The sequence below is a fragment of the Dermacentor andersoni genome, chromosome 9 (assembly GCF_023375885.2).
Source record: "Dermacentor andersoni chromosome 9, qqDerAnde1_hic_scaffold, whole genome shotgun sequence".
Taxonomy (NCBI): Eukaryota; Metazoa; Arthropoda; class Arachnida; order Ixodida; family Ixodidae; genus Dermacentor; species Dermacentor andersoni.
Genome location: NC_092822.1, coordinates 85,203,602 through 85,222,769, shown reverse-complemented (window position 1 = coordinate 85,222,769; position 19,168 = coordinate 85,203,602). Strand labels below are relative to the sequence as shown.

General features: G+C 49.1%; 1 protein-coding gene across 1 annotated transcript in view; it reads right to left on the bottom strand.

Moving 5' to 3' along the window:
• Nucleotides 1–19,168, bottom strand: part of LOC126528337 (sentrin-specific protease 1-like) — a 44,496-nt gene that overhangs the window by 21,283 nt on the left and 4,045 nt on the right. The window contains exons 3-7 of the mRNA XM_055069274.1: nucleotides 13,017–13,150; nucleotides 12,265–12,403; nucleotides 8,456–8,604; nucleotides 6,082–6,205; nucleotides 3,653–3,840 (exon numbers count right to left, since the gene is read on the bottom strand). Coding sequence (XP_054925249.1) covers nucleotides 3,653–3,840; nucleotides 6,082–6,205; nucleotides 8,456–8,604; nucleotides 12,265–12,403; nucleotides 13,017–13,150 — 734 coding nt within the window. The remainder of the gene's footprint in view (nucleotides 1–3,652; nucleotides 3,841–6,081; nucleotides 6,206–8,455; nucleotides 8,605–12,264; nucleotides 12,404–13,016; nucleotides 13,151–19,168) is intronic.

Here is a 19,168-nt window from a genome sequence, read left to right as displayed (position 1 = left end):
ATTAGTTTACCAAAACCAAGGTAAATGTATTCTTTCACCCGAATAGTGTGTCAACCCGAATAGGCAGTGTCAACACAGGGGCACGAAGTACTACTTCGTGCCCATGTGTTGACACTGCCTATTCACTGTATTAATTGAATACCACAAAACCTTATTCTTTAACGCTAAATATCGATCCTAAATTCTCGCCTTCCTGTCCGCAGATATTAGCCAGACGTTGCATATCACTGTATGGCGCTATCACTAGCGCCATATAGTGCTTTCTAGTAATTTATGTAAGACGTTCAGCGGTGCGGTCATGGCCTCCGAGCTTGGGCGACGCGCGCCGCCCGATCACGGAGGCTGCAGTGCGGTACGAGGCGAACTATTGAGAACGGAGTACATCTAATATAGCCAGCGCCCAACCTACTCTAACAGGGCAACTCTATAATTATGTCCCCGCTTTAACATTTTTCAGGGTAACTGGCGCTCTCGGCCGTAAATATTAGTCGTATGACCTAAGTTATAGTATTTTAACCGCACTATAATGCTAACGTGAGCACATAACAGTGTGTGGCTGCAACATCAGATGTCCCGTTACAGCGTGTATGGCATGACGTCTGGCACTAATGTGAAGCATTACTTAATAATGTCCATCCTGTCTTTGGATCTAACCAGAGCTGACGAAACTATCCATGCGCGCAGTTCATGCGGTTGTTTCTGGTAAATAAAAGAAAAGAAAAGAAACGCCACTCACCTATTCCGGGTGTCCCACGTAACTTCAGCCACGCTTGAAATATATGCAAATGACACGTAACTGGACAGAACCAAGGTGATGTTTGCCGTCGATTGGAGATACTCCGGTCATTTCTAGCGTTCCGCGTAATTTCACCTATAGTCTTGATTATTCTTCATTATTTAATCAACTTGTCAAATATTATAATTCGTTGAAACTATGTTGTTGGGCTGCTGAGCACGAGGTCGCGGGATCGAATGCCGGCCACGGCGGCCGCATTTCGATGGGGGCGAAATGCGAAAACACCCGTGTACTTAGATTTAGGTGCACGTTAAAGAACCCCAGGTGGTCGAAATTTCCGGAGTCCTCCACTACGGCGTGCCTCATAATCAGAAAGTGCTTTTGGCACGTAAAACCCCATAGTTTAATTTTAATAATTCGATGAAAAGTATCAATGAGAACGTTGTCAGCAAACAACATTACCTTGGTTCTGTCGAGACATGTGGCATTTGCATATTTTTAAAGTCTGGCTCAAGTTACGTGGGAGACCTGGTATAAATATGAAAAAAGAATATCGCACTTTCGCCCGAAAGCCAAAGCACAGATAGCGATACTGTGCTGTGCTTAACATTATATTATGTATTAGACAACCACACGAAGTAAGTTTAGTAATCTTATCAACCATGCATAAGTTACCGTAAACGCTCGCTTACTATTATAGTTACATTACCGCGCCTTGTGTCACGCGCGCGCACAAACAAACGTGATTCAATCTCACTGGCTATCGCAACGCTGAGTGGCGGCAATGCGTAGCAAGCTCTTATTGTTGCCTCTTGCCTCCTCGTAGAGCACAGCACGGGCCGTGACTCTAGGTCCGGGCCCGGGCCGGGCCCGGAAATTGCGCATGTTTGCCCGCCCAGGCCCGTTCCAGTGTCTCAAAGCAATAATCTGACCCATCTCAAGCCCACCCAAAAATTTCACCAGCCGACCCAGCCCAGTCGGACCGCAAATAAGGCCCGACCGCGTGGCCGCAAAGTACAGAGAGCGAGGTGTTTCAAATAGCGACGATCAATATTTTGTGTGCGCATGCGTCGCTAACTACCACTCTAACCTTCACTAGTTTATTTTAAAAAGGAGGATCGAGAAAGACGCCCGCACATGCAGGGTACCAGGAGCTGCGGCATACTGTACTTTTTCTGCAAATACAGCGGTTGGAATCGTCGAGGACATCCTGGAGCAGATCTTGTAGGAGGCAAAATGAGCTATAGCACCTGTTCTCACTTTAGTAGCAGGTATTCCATAGCAAGAGAAGCAGAGGATGAAAGACACATTTGTTGACTTTGTTGCCGGTACAGTTGGAACTTGGATATGGGGAACCGCGATTTCAGTGAAACACAATCCGTGTTCACTGAAGCTCATAACGACCTGATTGTTGTAACGCTGCCCGAAAACAGCGTTGCGCGCGCAGACGCCCGAGCAGGACACACGTAGGTAGCCCTTCTAGTGATCATACGTTTTCTCACTTGTACGTGCACTCGGTTAGCTATTTCATGTTCGAAGCAAGGAAGCTCTGCAGCGCTCTAATTTATTATGTACCACGTGAGAGTAGCCCCATATGTGTGTGGCGCCTCCCCTCCCCCCCCCTCTCCACACACACAGCCTTTACCACGCACGGAAGCAAGCTCTGCGTGTCCATCGCGCATCACACGACAACTGGCAAACGCGATAAGTGCACTGGACAAAAAAAGTGTTTATCTGGTGAATCTACGTCATGAGACTCAGCGCATCCCTTTCGTTTTATTGCGATAGCAGTTATACGGACGCTCCAGACGCATTTTTGCCGTCGGCGTCGGTGTGATGTTCCGCATAAAGTCCAAATGCGACAACATCGTGGCCGCGCGCCGTGCTGTGCTTGCGACTGAAAGCGCGCGCATCTCGCGCGCTGAAGGGAGCAAGGCGGGGATCAGGAAGCGCGTCTTCCATTGCGCGCAAGGCACCGAAGGTGTTTCTACTCCGGCGGCGGCTGAGCACTGCCATGTGGGCTTTCTCTTGAAAGCGATCTGCGACGGGAGAACGAGTCTATTCGCACCGAAGGCCGATATATATATCTTCCTGTGCGTTTAGTTCGTGCTGGAGCGAGAGGCAGCACAAAGGTCATGGTCTCGGGCCCCGCGGGCAGGCCCGAGCCCATGCATTTCTATATTTCACCGCCTTTCCCAAACTTGCAAAGCCATCAGGCGTCTGTGCTCGACCTATTAGCTTTTGCGCTCACCGCAAATACGGGGCGCGAGCCACCTATGCGCTCAGCCGCGGGGACCGCCATGCGCAGCCACGGCGGGGATAGAGGAGCAGACGCCCACTCCCCACTGGCGCGTTCTTGGTCGTGTGACTTCCAACAATGGGCGCGAGCAAAGCCGGTGCGCGTCAAGCCGACACCCTCGCCGACACCCTCGCCAACACCTCAGGAAACAGTTGTGTGCGGGAGTGCCGGCTTGACGCGCACCGTGTTCCCGCGCGCCCACTGTTGTAAGTTACGTGGTCGATGAAGCCACCATCCTTCTCTTGCCACCCTTTCACGCTTTCCCTCACAACGGAAGCGCGCGGTGCACGACTTATTGCACTTTCACTTTATATGAGCGTCGACGAAAATTCGCCTTGTCCATATAATTGTCATCGCGATGACTAGTTAAAACGTGCCGCTTTAATAAAGGTTGCCATGTTTATGATAATATATAGAGTGGTCAACAGTGTTCGAACAAAGAATGTCGCTGCAGCCAACGCCTTCAAAAGGAGAGATTGTCAGAGCGAAGACAAGCGCCCCCTTGCCTCAACGTTCGCAACCAGCGACGTTCCTTGTTCGACCAGCTCAAGACTCGACGTCTTGCGAACGTTTCTCTTGTTCGCGCTTATGGAGAGTGCTCGTATACGCAAGCTCACCGTCCTTGTCGGTGAGGCGTGACACCATGGCGACGCCACCCGCCTTGGAGTCCGCCCTGCACTTTTCCGCGAACTTCTGCGTGAGGAACTCGAAGAACTTCTCCGCGTCCTTGTACAGCTGGTCAGGTGGAGCGCAGCCGTACGTCTCCAGGGACGTGTTGTGACACTTCCTGTACCTCTCGATGTACCTGTCGGCGTGGCGAAATCATTTCTATGGGAATCCGCAGCGACTCCTTGCAACGCAGCGGAGAGATCGCCCTTAATTCCATGTACGTTGTAAGTGTCGCACAGAATAACCGTTGTAACAATCGCACTCGCCGTGGCGCAGTCCGTAATGCTTTGTCACGGCCGCTCTTGGAAGGAGACGCTATAAAGGCTATGCTCCATACTCAGCCTGCCTGGCTGCCCTGCTGATGCCAATGCATTGGTATTGTGTACTGCAATTGAAGAGAACGCGAAACAAGCGATTAAAGAATGGATGCGACGATTGCGCAGTATGGCCCGAGATGCATTTCTGCCATAAAATCGCACACGCACACGGGGTCGGTTCTGGGTAGAATAAAGGGAGAGGGGAGCTTCGTATACAGTGCCGTTGACGCACGCTCGGTTTTTCGACCACATGAGTTTTCTGCACCGCATATACACCAAAACAAAGCCACGTGTCAAAAGAAGTGCCGGCGTATCTCGAAAAGGGAGAGGTCGGAACCCTATAACCTCCACAGCGCTGGGCCACCAGTACAATCCACTGGTTTATGTTTACAGCAGCAATTTCTGCCAAGTGCAACAATTCCAACACTTTCAACGTCCTTTTTTTCATTTTTTTATTTTTTTTATTAGGAGTTTGACGGGCAAGAATCTGTAGGACAGCGCTAGAGTGCTATGTATTCGGTTTCTGCCCCATTAGTCGGAGTCGCGCTGCGTTCCCAAACGCTATGAACCAGTGGTAATTTTCAGCGCGCGCCCAATGGCTGTTATGCATGTAATAACAATTCTTGGCCATACTGGAGTAATAACGTAATTTCAGTGCAAAGACAGAGGGGCACAATCAAGTGGACACGCACAAACGCTTCCGTGCGTCCTGTTGTCCCCGGCCTTCCATGCGCTCAGTCATTCTTAAGTGTTTGTGTACAAGGGCGACCCTCAACGCCAATCCAAGTTCTCGGACCATCACCAACATATCTGAACGCGCTCAAACCAGGCGCGAGCTTCGCTTCTGCAAGGTGCACCCAACCTTTGAGGTGCGTCTCGTAATTCGCGACTCGCGTCGGTTCCGTGCGCGTCCTTATGCAATGTCAAGCGAGGGCTGCACCGTTGGCTGCCATATATACGCGTTCCCGGAAGTTGCGTTCGATACCGGAAGTTGAGGGTGGGAGCGATAGAGTGCTGGGGGTCGGAGATAGCGCGATAGGTGAGCGCCGAGGAGTGTGCAAGTCGGCACCGCGTTTTTTTTTGTTGCTCAGCGAGAACATATATATATAGAGAGAGGCTCCATCTTGTTCTTTGCTCAGCGCTAACACACGACACTGCAGTAGAATACATTCAACTACGCCGCCATTTTCTAAAGTAGAAAGTTTTGTCAGACGCTAATAGACGCCGCCAGTGTGGGCTTCATTGCGAAAACGCCAAGACAGCGCGTTCGCAAACTGCGACGTTGTGGCCCAGATGCGAGATGATTGGTCGGCCTTAACCTCCCACGTTGTGTAATTTCGAAGCACAGAGTACACTATATATCAAGAGTTACCCAAAGCCATTCGGTGCAACCGATGGTAAGAGAATCACATAACCAAGGAAATAAGTTGCTAAAAAATTAAATTTGGGGGTTTTACGTGCGAAAACCACGACATGATTATAAGGCACGCCGTAGTGAGGGACCCCGGAATAAATTTTGGCCACCTGCGGTTCCTTAACGTGCATTGTGCACAAAAATAAATTGTTACAAAAGCGGCACAAGTGCGGTGTTGAACTGCTCTGGTTTAATTTGTTCGCGACCGCCTAACTAGGATTGAGATTATTTATTTATTTATTTATTTATTTATTTATTTATTTATTTATTTATTTATTTATTTACTTATTTATTTCGTCGCGCCATAAGTTTACACTGCGCTAGACAGTGACAGATTCAGTGGTTAAGGCTTCAGAATGAGTTTACGTCCCCAGGCGTTGATTATATTAACGTGCACCTAAATCCGAGTACACCGCTCCAATCGTCGTCTGCGAGTCGGCGTCCGTGAACCGAAGCATCGTCCGTATATAGATGCAAGTTTAGGGCGCCGAGTCTGACAGCGTCGCGGCATATAAGCACTGATGCGGAAATAATCTTTCGTACCATGCAGAGTAGATTTCGACGCCTCCGAGACAGGGGCGCACTTGGTTCCAAGTTAAATTGTTCATAATTGCCGATAAGGAGTAATCTCGCATGGGACACTTACGTGCACGGATTTATGCCGGTATCCTTTCGGGCGATGTCCATGATGTTGGCGAAGTGGAATCCGCACAGGAACATGTCGTTGATGAACCTCTGACGGTTGCAGGCTGTCGTGCTCTTCTGGAAAGCTGAACCAACAGCCGCGTTTTTTTTTTTATTATTATTATTATTCAGACGTTAATCTCGCGAAGCACAATACGCGCGCGGTCGCAGCCGCTGTTTTTGGCAACATTTGGACTCGCGTGATATCACCAACGCGGGTGCTTTAGAACCCGTGGACAAATTACAGCTAATTTCAGAGTGCCAATATTAATTAAGGCGGGCCGGGCCGCCACACTGTAAAATAATTTACACCCTTAAAGGTGAAAAAGGGTGTAAATGTGTCTATAACTCACACCCCTAGGGTGTCCGTTATAACACCCGAAGGGTGTGAGTTATAGACACACCCTTTTTCACTTTTCAGGGTGTAAATTATATTACAGTGCAAGCTGATATCCATCTCAATACAAGCCCTAACGGCGGTTCGGCGCACTATACATGCAGCCGAAAACGAGCCAGCGGTCACAGCTGGACAATTCGTTTGAACACACGGCGCACTCTGATTGAAGATCTGGTCTTTATCTCTGAACTGCGCATGCATCTTTCCAGAGACGAGGCAATTCCTTGAGTATACACAGACAACAAGCATGCAAGAAAACACTATATTATTGCACCAACAACTCGTGACCGCTTTCTGGCTGGCTGAATGCACGTATACGTACTTAAATGGACATCCCAGGCAAGCTAAAAACAAAAGAAACAGCTCACGAAGACAGCGGTACAAATCAGTCTATTATAGTAGAAGGTACGAACAGGACCAACCTTCAATAAATTAGCAAGGAGCTGCCTGAAAACACGAATTGTCGAAAAAGAAAAAAAAAAAAGGCTTTCCGGTTATTGCTGCGGAAAACTTTGCGAATTGGTTACTTAATTATAGCCTTGTGAAGTTTGTTAACAGCGCCTGTCCTGTGTAAATCATGGTTAGTCTTCCTTAGCACTGTTAACATGCTTCACAAAGCATTCCAGTTCTAATAAGCGCCACTAGCGAATTTATTTTGTTTTCTTTGTTGACGCTCCAGAGATATGAGACGCTCGCGGTACCATATTTGTGCGAGAAGTTCTGTCGCTGTCATGGCGGCTATTCACGCCATAGCGTTTCCGACGAGGGAACTGCGGCACTACTGCCCACTGGAGCCGCTTAAAAAGTACGGCTGTTTAACCAGCGCATAGGAATGATGGGTGGATGAGACGGATTTGCCTACACTTCATCCTTCCGGCTTCGAACGGCTTTGCGACTCTTCAAGTTGGTAATGTTCACCAAAATATCTCTTTCTAAACGCAATAATTCGCAGTGACCATGAGCACAAAAACTCATTGCCGTCGTGAGTTTAGAAATGTATAATCAGTCGGAACGTTGGAGTGCAGAAACATAATAACGCGACAAGAACGTCTGAAGCCACAAGCGCGAAGATCAGAGCGATCGTTTTACCACTTACGCCCATTCCCATGGTGACTTTATAATAGCAGCGTGTGAGTTCCCTCTGGTAATTTCTGTAGGGAAATATTCATGAATACCACTGTGTGTGTGCGCGTGCGTGTGATGGGGGGGGGGGGCGAAGGGGGGAGGCATGCAGATTCACAGCACATCCGAATCAACAAAATTTACTTTTTTTTTTTGGAGCAAGCCTGTTTTAATGGCAGCTTGGGAGCGCGGTTTGAGTGTTCATGTCGCAGATATACGGCCTTTCTCGAGCTATGATTACCCCGGCCACGAAGCAGCCGAAATCAGCGGATTCTATCGCGGAAGTATAAAGAACCAGAATAGAAGCGCCCTTGGTGTGTTCTGTATTCGCCTTTGTTTTTTGGCGCTATATCTGCGACGTCAGTCGATATCAACTTGCTCAGTTCACTCTCCCTATTAATAGAATAGAAAGCAGAACCAGAATGCAGACGTTTCTGGACAAGGTAAAACGGTTTAATTCAGAGAGTTTCAGCTTGAGATGCTCCTTCTAACTGCAATGCCTTGCACACACGTTCTCGCGGTGCATTATTGTTTATGAAAGAACAAAAAAAAAGAATGTCGAAGTCGCCGTGTTAGTGATTACGCCACTGCCGAGAATCTACACCAGCAGCGAAATATAGAATACACTATGGTTACGGCAACAATTGCACTGCATTCGTCCGGTTCGCCTCCGCGCTTTAATCCCCGCTCGCCTTTCTCAGGTAATCACAGTGTACAAAAAAAAAAGAAAACTCCCTATAATAAAGCCGTCGAAAGTCTCGTCTGTGTCGACACTCATGAGCCATATTCGCCACGTTCCGCAGCCGTGCAAGCTCACCTGCTTGCTTCAGCGCGCTGCACAGGAGGTGGTACCTCTGCGTGACACCGTCCGCGATGAACTTGATGTGGGGCGCCATCTCGTAGCCCGACGAACATCGCGCCTCCTGCTGGGTGTCGTGGGCACACTGGTCGTACGCGTCGACCTCGCTGTGTGCAGAGTGAGTTAAATTTTAAATTATAAATTCTGAGGGGGGGGGGGGGGGGGGGGACTAGTAGATACGTGCCAAGACCACGATCTGGTTATGAGGCGCGCCATACATTGTGGGGGACCCGGATTAATTTCGACCACCTTGAAAATGCGGCACACTGGCGTATTTCTTTCTTTGTTTCTTCTTTTTTCTTCATTTCGCCCCCGTAGAAATGCGGCCGCCACGGCTGCGATGTGATCTCACAACCTCGGGCTTAGCAGCGCCAACGCCTTGGCACCACGACAGGTCATACATAATACGAGACAGGTCGTTGAAGTCCCGCAAGTGTGTTCAATGACTTCGTTTAAAGAGAAGCCCTTTATACGGTGCGATATCCCGAGGGGACGCTCCTCGTAGCTCCGCCCAGACACGAACATGAACTTCCGTATGACCTCCAAATGGATATGTTACAACAAAAAAGAAAGCTTATCGTAATTCATTGCTCAACGGCCAATAATATACCTTCGCGTCGCTTTTGCTGTCTAGGTACAAGTTAGCTCAATAAGATGGCCGATCATCTGATCAATGATTCTGGTAGTCTTCCCATATACTTGTCACTTGTCATATCGCGCCTATTGTCACTACGCCGTGACAATATACGCATGATATGGTGCTATGTTGGCGCTGTTAATCTGTATGAACGTGACAGTATATAAATTAGAAGCAGGTATAGCAGATTTTCTAAATGTGTTTATAGAAATAAGTGAGTTCTGTGCAGGACAGGCATGCATAAGCAGATAAGCAATATACTCGTCTGCACGGATGGAAAACGTAGCTAGTACATGCTCGCAAATGATTAAGCGATGTCTATACAATAGCAGATTTACCCATAGTGGAAAGGGTCGGCGGATTTCAGACAGGGATAATTGTAGGTCGCTGAGGGAGACTAACTCCCCACTCCCTCATGTAATGTCTCAACAGAGACCTTTGAGGAAATAAATAAATAAATAAATAAATAAATAAATAAATAAAAATAGTACAGTGGTCATATTATTGGGGCAGGAGAATGAATAAGGCGTTGTAGTTGAGGTGCGCCTGTTGTTCTATAACGCGTGCACGTTATGGTGAAACGCGGCGTCAGATAGTCTTTCTTTAGTACGTTCTGCTGCATAAAGTAACGGATTATGTTATCATCATTGAATATAAGTGGTTTGCAGTCGAAGCCGGCAGATATCATGTACCAGTGAGAGTTGGTGCTTCGGATAACCCTTTCTATAATTTCTCGGGTACTTATGCAGTAATGTGGAAGCTAGTCGATTGCAATTGATGCATTCTTTGAATCGGCGCGGAAAACGGCGGCAACGCAACAAGGAAGGACGCGGGACAAGCGCTGTCTAGCAAATGAAGTTTATTAATAAAAAAAAACGCAAAACAGGAACGCACCATCTGCGCGCGCATGTCATTACGCCACGCGATCATCAAGCATTCGCGCCTCACAATCTCACAGAGAAAGACGGCTCCGATACGCAATCATCGCGCGTCTTTTGTATATGAAAGGCGTCTGCCAAGTTCACGAGCTCTGTTTTTGTTTTTTGTTTTGAATTTATGCTTGACGATGACCGTAATTCTATCGAAGAAAGGCTTCAGCTGTTAGATAGCGCTGGTACTGCGTCCTTCCTTATTGTGTTGCCGCCGTTTTCCGCGCTGATTGAAAGAACCCCCGTATTTATGTAACAATACTTAGGTTTTATCGTGGCTGTATATATTCCATCTTTTTTTGATAGCGCAGCTCTTCCGTGCCTGGGGCGAGCGTCGGCGCTGCCCCTCGTAATGGTACGCCCACACTAGCGACAAAAACGCGCGCGACACGCCGCACGCGGCAAGCGCCCGCGCGGCAGACGCGTGCGGGAAAGTCCACAGTCGCGTTTTGCGGCACGCGGCAGCGGCCCGTGGAGTCCCGCGTTGTCTCGTTCCATTCGATACTTCTCGTGACAACGCGCTCTCCGTTCTGCCCATTTCGTCTTCCATCGGAAGTGTCTGTGTTTTTTTGCGCCACTGCCGGCCACGCTCAGTCATGTCGGATACGCACGAGGAGCTACTGGTGACTGTGAACACTATAATACTTGTTTGTTCTTTACTTGTGTGACGCCGACGTGCCAGAAAGCGGACGAGAAAGTTTTGGGTACGGTACAGGGACACTGAGGGCCAGGCGCACACTCTGCTTCCCCGCCTTCACCAATTACTCACCTGTCATGCCAAACTGCTGTCCATAATGTGCCAGCGGTTGGCGCGCAGCTCCTTGTCCGACACTCGATTTGTCATAGCGGCACGCATATCCGCGAACGGTTTCCAAAAACGCCTCCATTGCGAGGCGAATTCTTCGTCGACGCCTCAGTGGCGGTGTGGTAAGGCTTAACAAAAACAGCCCCCTTGACTGCAATGGCCTCTGAGATTTTACGGCGCGCGTGTCACTGTTCAGTCTCAGAGCCCATAGATTATGATTCTTTGCTTGTGCGACAGGTGGCGCCACAAGAGCGCGGCTCGTAAAGCGGCTCGCTTCTGATTGGTGGTCGTTTTGCGTCTGCCGCGAAAAATGGGTCTCGCACCCATTCGCGCGTTTGCCGCGCGTTGCTGCCGCTTTTCGTGAATCTTGCCGCGCGCGACAACACCGCTCGCCGCGCGCGGTGTGTCGCGCGCGTTTTTGTCGCTAGTGTGGACGTACCATAACTGAGCGAATGAGCCCAGCCAAAGATGAAAGCGAACGCGCAGGGCAGCTGGAGCTGAAAGAAGTGAGCGATGAGGAAAGCGGAGGAGGAGGCTACAGTAAAAGCGCGAGGCGGAAAGCGGAGGAGGAGAGTATGGCGAAAGAGGAAGGAAGAAAGCAGAGTGCCGCACGAGACTACGAGATGGCGCCATAGTATTTGTAATCTGGTTGTATGCGCGGCGCGACTTGTGCAGTACTTTCTGGGCCTACGCGGGCACGAGCAATTACGCTGGAACCTTCGACGTGTCAGGTATAAAAGCCGACTCGCCTGTCGCGCAGATCAGACTCTTTCGACAATCGCCGACTTTGCTTGCCGCTATCGTTGTGCTTGAGTGTTACTTGCTTTGCGACGCTTCGCTCCGTTTGCAACGTGCCGCACGAGACAGATTGTCCGCGCCAGCCAATATATCGCAGAAATGAAAACACATAAAGAGCTGCGCTCAAGCTTCGCATTAGAGAGTATCGTGATCGCTGGCGAATTTTTTTTTCAGTACTTTTTTTTTTTGTTCGCAACGGGCACTAACCGTGCATATCGCGGCAGTTCTTAACGGATTCTATAGGTGGCCTTGAATGCTGTTCTATCAGAATGCTTGCAAGAGAGAATTGGCTCACTGTAGTACAGTGATTGTACAGAGACACAATGGACCGCCGCGGTTGTCTAGTGGCTATGGTTCTGCGCTGCGAAGCTCGAGGTCGCGAGATCGAATCTCGGCCACGGCGGCCGCATTTCGATGGGGGCGAAATGCGAGAACACCCATGTACTTAGATTTAGGTGCACGTTAAAAAAAACTCAAGGTGGTGCATATTTCCGGAGTCCGCCGCTACGGCGTGCCTCATAATGAGATCGTGGTTTTGGCAAGTAAAACCCCGTAATTTAATTTTAATTTAACGGATACACGATGGTGCTCAACTTACGGGCAAATGGAGGTGAGAGACACGGTGGCGTGGTTCTGGAAGACGCGCACCGCGCTGTCGTAGAACCGGTTTCCGCAGCTCATGAATTTCTGGAGGGCCTTGCCCGGGTGGCAGTCCTTTTCGGGCCCACCAGAACCGTCTGTAGATGAACATTCTTGAAGTGAGGTACCCCTCCACGAGGCCTAGACTCCGGGTCATAGCATGTCCTCCGAGATTGGACGTGCGCTTGCTTCCCCGAAAGTTACGCTCATGCACGTCCTGGTTATCAAAGTTGTTACTACGTGCATGCCATATAAAGCTTTAGTTGGGTCAGTGTTGAATTAAGATTCCGTCATCACGTGTTATAACCAGGGTACACTTTATTAGCTGTATCAGTTCACTGAAAGGGCCACTGAAAAACTTCTTTTTTTAACATAGCCTGAAAACGTTGCCGGTCTGTAAGCTAGGCTCCTGTGAACGTGTCAGCCCAATATTATTTCACTGCATGCCAGCAGGGAATCTACAGTCTCCTGTCAAGAACAGCGAGAAAACCGCTTGATCCTTTGATCGCAATGACGTCTTGCAGCCAGTCGCGAGCAGCCAAGCTCACCCACACTTATTGGCTGATTTCGTAATAGCGAGAACATTCTCAGTAAGACTATTAATGCTAATTTTGAGTCAAATAAATGAAATATATATACATATATATGTACGTATGCATGTATCTGTATGCGTGCGTGCGTGTGTGCGCGATCTCAAAAGTCGTTACTCACTGAGGCAGTCGGGGAAGTACGCCTTCTCAATTCTCTTCAGCAGCGTATCGTTGTGCCGAGCTGCCCCCGCCACGTTGTCACAGTGCGAGTACTTCCAGCTGTCTCTCAGGCAGGTCGCGAAATCGGCGAAGTCTCTGCGGGAAAAGAGCAGCATGACGCACGTAGGCCTCGGTATAGTGACGTCAGGAGCTAATGTTAGTAGGCAAGAGGAAGCTGCACAACAGAACGTTCTCAGTAATAATAGTAATGCTAATTTTGAGTCAAATAAATATATATATTAGCGATCCCCTTCGGAGACTACAGAGGCTCGCTTCTTGACAGGGATAGCCATGTTGCGGTTACCGTCATTTAAATGTAGTAATGGTCACCTTACGTACGCACAGTGAAGTAGACCAGACAGATGCACATCCGTTGCAAACGCAAAATAACTTTTCATACTTGGCTTATGGACTTAAGAACATACACAAATTAAAAGTACAAACAACAAACTAGGCACACACTATCTCAGTTGACAGGTGAATAAGCAGTGCATTCCAATGCACTAATGTTTAAGGACATGAAAGAAAGTCCAAATCATACTTGAAAGTCGTTAAGTGTCGGGTCGTCATGGGGACGCATCTGCTGGGGCCTTCGAAGCGCAGCCGAAGGGGCAACTTGACGCCGTTGTCCGGAGCGTGGCCGGGGTGGGTCGTGACCAGGAGGGAAGTGGTGAAAGTCTCGGCGAGTCCTTCCCGCACCGCTACCAACGCCGTCCTCCCCGTCCCTCCGTTCCGCTGCCGGCGTGTCGGGGGGTGGGGGATACATCACGAGCTCCTCGTTTTCGTAGGCAATATCATCAGTCCGAGGTCAAGTGGAGACGGCATCGAGAGCAGCTTACACGCGGCCACAAACGTCACTCATGCGCCACGTGGCACCTCGCACCTAGTGCTACAGCGCGACGTCGACCGCATCCTCACGGGAGGCGCTCTGGGAAGCGCGCGAGGACGAGGTTGAAAGAGAAAGGGCTCAATACACTTGCCTGCCGGGTCACGGGTCGGGGCGGACTGATCGCGCGCGCGAGCAGCTGGAGCGTTCGATAGGCGAGGAAGGCCTGCACATCGTCGCCGATATTAGATAACTCCGTCGGCTCGCCAAGTGCGCGGCGCATACCTCGGCGTGCCCGTAAAGGGTTATTCACACAGGAGACTATATCTCCTGTAGACGATCATTCATGACATCCGTTTCCGGCGAGCCGGCTATCTCCGCCGCGAGCGGCAAGGTCGCTCGACGCGGCGGTGGCGCTTTGATGGAAGGGCATCCGATCAGATACACGCCCGAAGGCTAGGCGCTTCTCCATGCACGGCCGCCGACGAGTACATCTAGCGTGGTAGGAACTCGTAGGAACGCTATCCCGTCCCCGCGGGGTAATCCCCGGAGCCGCACCGCCCGATGAAGGCGTGACGTCGTGGTCACGTGGTGATTAACCTTTGCAACGGAAGCGGAGCGGGCGCGTATTTACAACTGCTAGCAAGTACAGCGAGGCGGGGCATTTCTCGAGGCGCCCGATGTTTGTGCGCAGGCCCGAGGAAGGGAGGCTGCGAGAGAGAAAATCTGGGGGCCTTTGCTCCTTTAATATCTGACTTTGCATAGTGTTGTGACTTCGGGGTGGAGGACGAGAGACTGACTCTTTCCGCAGACGAAGAAGAAACGAAAAACTTTATACAATATTTACAGATAATGGATGATAGCGTACATGTAGATGTAAGAGCGCAACAGACCAACTGGGCGGCTAGAGGCGACTCTCACTTCACAACGCGCCGGTTCTCCCTTAAAGGGACACTAAAGGTTAATGTTAACTCAACGTGGACTGTTGAAATACCATCCCACAAACCTCGAAACGCTTGTTTCATGCGAAGAAGAGACTTATTTTAAGATAATATGCGTTGTGAAGCGTCCGCGTACCTCTAGCGCAGTTCAAATCGCCCGTCCTCCGATCGAGGAGTGGTGACGTCATGGTCTCGTAGTGACGTTGCGCCGTCGGTGAGTAAAACGGCGCCCGCAGACGGCGCTACGGCTTTTCTGCGCAAAACGCAAACGCGCGGCCAGAAACAGAGACAAGACAGAGCCGACAGTAGCGCGAAAGCGGAACTATGGTGGCTAGCGGAAAGGAAAGAGCGCGACGATAAGCTGGTTCTTTAGTTTGTGACGCCAACTTTGACGCTCGTTGCAATGGACGACCTCGACAACGACGCATTGGCTCGCGATGCTGGGCTCGACTTCAGCGATTTAAGCACTGATGAACGTGACCTGCTGCTGAGGGCTCGCGCTGCCGACGTCGTTGCGTACTGCTACGACGGAAACTGTATGTCATGGCTGTACATATTCGCACATTTGTAGCTTTTTCTTCGTGAAAATCAAATACCGCACTCACCGCCCTGTCTTCGACCTGCAGCAATTGTTCTTGCACTTCAGAGAATGCAGGCAAGACCGACGGAACAGCGCTACGGGAAAGCATTACTTTGAAAGGCACTCCACACGACTTCGGTAAGTCGGCGTTGAACTCGTAATCCTCTGGACGAAAGTGCAGCGAGCACACTATGCGATTTTTCGGCTCTTTGCCAATGCGCTGTGGTAGAGGTACGACACTTATAACCACTTCGAACGGAGAGGTTCACTCGTTGGCATACAGTGATAAGTAACGTTGGATTCGCCGCTGCAACTGCCCTTGGCCAAGTTCCGCGGACCGTTCGCGCATCACACGACATCACATGGACGTGGCATTCTTGCTGCTTGTTCCAAATGCAAGTTTCGCGAGCCAGCAGAACCAGTGCAGCACGACGCGATAACGAAACAACTGAAACTCCAAAGCGCGCGCGGCAGATAGTCGAGCGAAAACGAAACCTTTTGACCACCCATACTACTGAAGGGTAACGTCAAAATGTTATTATTTTTTTCTTAAAATCGAACACAAGTAGACAAGTAGCATTTTCTTCCGTCTTATAACCTAATGAAATGATCTTTTTAATACGAGTAGTTGTGTACTAGTGCCATAAATTATGATATGGAGCGCCTTCGTCATCGGGCTAGTATCGGAATGTCGCTGGAGGGTCTCAAATCGTGTCATGCATATACCTAAATTTCTCGGTTACTAAAGCTCTGCTCGCGATTATATTGACGCCTTAGACGTTCTAGAGCATTGCTTTATCACTTTAACTTGACTTCAGTAACCTTTAGTGTCCCTTTAAGTCACCTTTGGCGACTCCTCGTCGGCAGGAACCAGTCGGGGCAGGTACTAACGTCACTCGCGCCGATTCTTGATTCGTCGCGGAGAAGTGGGAGCTCCCGTCGCCTCGATGATAGGCACGTGGTGCCCGTAGTATGGCACAACACTAGGCACTACAGAGGAGGAGTTTCTTTGCTCGTGTCGTGCAAGCAAGACAGATGACGATTATCGTTGTGTGGCAAGATACAACCCAACGGCTGTCATCATCATCAGCAGCAGCAGCCTGGTTACGCCCACTGCAGGGCAAAGGCCTCTCCCATACTTCTCCAACTGCCCCGGTCATGTACTAATTGTAGCCATGTTGACCCTCCAAACTTCCTAATCTCATCTGCCCACCTAACTTTCTGTCGCCCCCTGCTACGCTTTCCTTCCCTCGGAATCCAGTCCGTAACCCTTAATGACCATCGGTTATCTTCCCTCCTCATTACATGTCCTGCCCATGCCCATTTCTTTTTCATGATTTCAACTAAGATGTCATTAACGCGCGTTTGTTCCCTCATCCAACCTGCTCTTTTCTTATCCCTTAATGTTACACCTATCATTCTTCTTTCCATAGCTCGTTGCGTCGTCCTCAATTTAAGTAGAACCCTTTTCGTAAGCCTCCAGGTTTCTGCCCCGTACGTGAGTACTGGTAAGACACAGCTGTTATAAACTTTTCTCTTGAGGGATAATGGCAACCTGCTGTTCATGATCTCAGAATGCCTGCCAAGCGCACCCCAGCCCATTCTTATTCTTCTGATTATTTCACTCTCATGATCCGGATCAGCAGTCACTACCTGTCCTAAGTAGATGTATCCCCTTACCACTTCCAGTGCCTCGCTACCTATCGTAAACTGCTGTTCCCTTCCGAGACTGTTAAACATTACTTTAGTTTTCTGCAGATTAATTTTTAGTCCCACCCTTCTGCTCTGCCTCTCCAGGTCAGTGAGCATGCATTGCAGTTGGTCCCCTGAGTTACTAAGCAAGGCAATATCATCAACGAAGCGCAAGTTACTAAGGTATTCTCCATTTACTCTTATCCCCAATTCTTCCCAATCCAGGTCTCTGAATACCTCCTGTAAACATGCTGTGAATAGCGCTGGAGATATCGTATCTCCCTGTCTGACGCCTTTCTTTATTGGGATTTTGTTGCTTTCTTTGTGGAGGATTACGGTGGCTGTGGAACGGCTATAGATATCTTCCAGTATCTTTACATATGGCTCATCTACACCCTGATTCCGTAGTGCCTTCATGACTGCTGAGGTTTCGACTGAATCAAATGCTTTTTTCGTAATCAATGAAGGCTATATATAAGGGTTGGTTATATTCCGCGCATTTCTCTATCACCTGATTGATAGTGTGAATATGGTCTATTGTTGAGTAGCCTTTACGGAAACCTGCCTGGTCCTTTGGTTGACAGAAGTCTAAGGTATTCCTGATTCTATTTACGATTACCTTAGTAATTACTTTGTAGGCAACGGACAGTAAGCTGATCGGTCTATAATTTTTCAAGTCTTTGGCGTCCCCTTTCTTATGGATTAGGATTATGTTAGCGTTCTTCCAAGATTCCGGTACGCTCGAGGTCATGAGGCATTGTGTATACAGGGTGGCCAGTTTTTCTAGAACAATCTGCCCACCGTCCTTCAACAAATCTGCTGTTACCTGATCCTCCCCAGCTGCCTTCCCCCTTTGCATATCTCCCAAGGCTTTCCTTACTTCTTCCGGCGTTACTTGTGGGATTTCGAATTCCTCTAGACTATTCTCTCTTCCATTATCATCGTGGGTTCCACTCGTACTGTATAAGTCTCTATAGAACTCCTCAGCCACTTGAACTATCTCATCCATATTAGTAATGATATTGCCGGCTTTGTCTCTTAACGCATACATCTGATTCTTGCCAATTCCTAGTTTCTTCTTCACTGCTTTTAGGCTTCCTCCGTTCCTGAGAGCTTGTTCAATTCTATCCATATTATACTTCCTTATGTCAGCTGTCTTACGCTTGTTGATTAACTTCGAAAGTTTTGCCAGTTCTATTCTAGCTGTAGGGTTAGAGGCTTTCATACATTGGCGTTTCTTGATCAGATCTTTCGTCTCCTGCGATAGCTTACTGGTATCCTGTCTAACAGAGTTACCGCCGACTTCTATTGCACACTCCTTAATGATGCCCACAAGATTGTCGTTCATTGCTTCAACACTAAGGTCCTCTTCCTGAGTTAAAGCCGAATACCTGTTCTGTAGCTTGATCTGGAATTCCTCTATTTTCCCTCTTACCGCTAACTCATTGATCGGCTTCTTATGCACCAGTTTCTTCCGTTCCCTCCTCAAGTCTAGGCTAATTCGAGTTCTTACCATCCTGTGGTCACTGCAGCGCACCTTACCGAGCACGTCCACATCTTGTATGATGCCAGGGTTAGCGCAGAGTATGAAGTCTATTTCATTTCTAGTCTCGCCGTTCGGGCTCCTCCACGTCCACTTTCGGCTATCCCGCTTGCGGAAGAAGGTATTCATTATCCGCATATTATTCTGTTCCGCAAACTCTACTAATAACTCTTCCCTGCTATTCCTTGTGCCTATGCCGTATTCCCCCACTGCCTTGTCTCCAGCCTGCTTCTTGCCTACCTTGGCATTGAAATCGCCCATCAGTATAGTGTATTTTGTTTTCACTCTACCCATCGCCGATTCCACGTCTTCATAGAAGCTTTTGACTTCCTGGTCATCATGACTGGATGTAGGAGCGTAGACCTGTACAACCTTCATATTGTACCTCTTATTAAGTTTCAGAACAAGACATGCCACCCTCTCGTTAATGCTATAGAATTCCTGTATGTTACCAGCTACATTCTTGTTAATCAGGAATCCGACTCCTAGTTCTCGTCTCTCCGCTAAGCCCCGGTAGCACAGGACGTGCCCG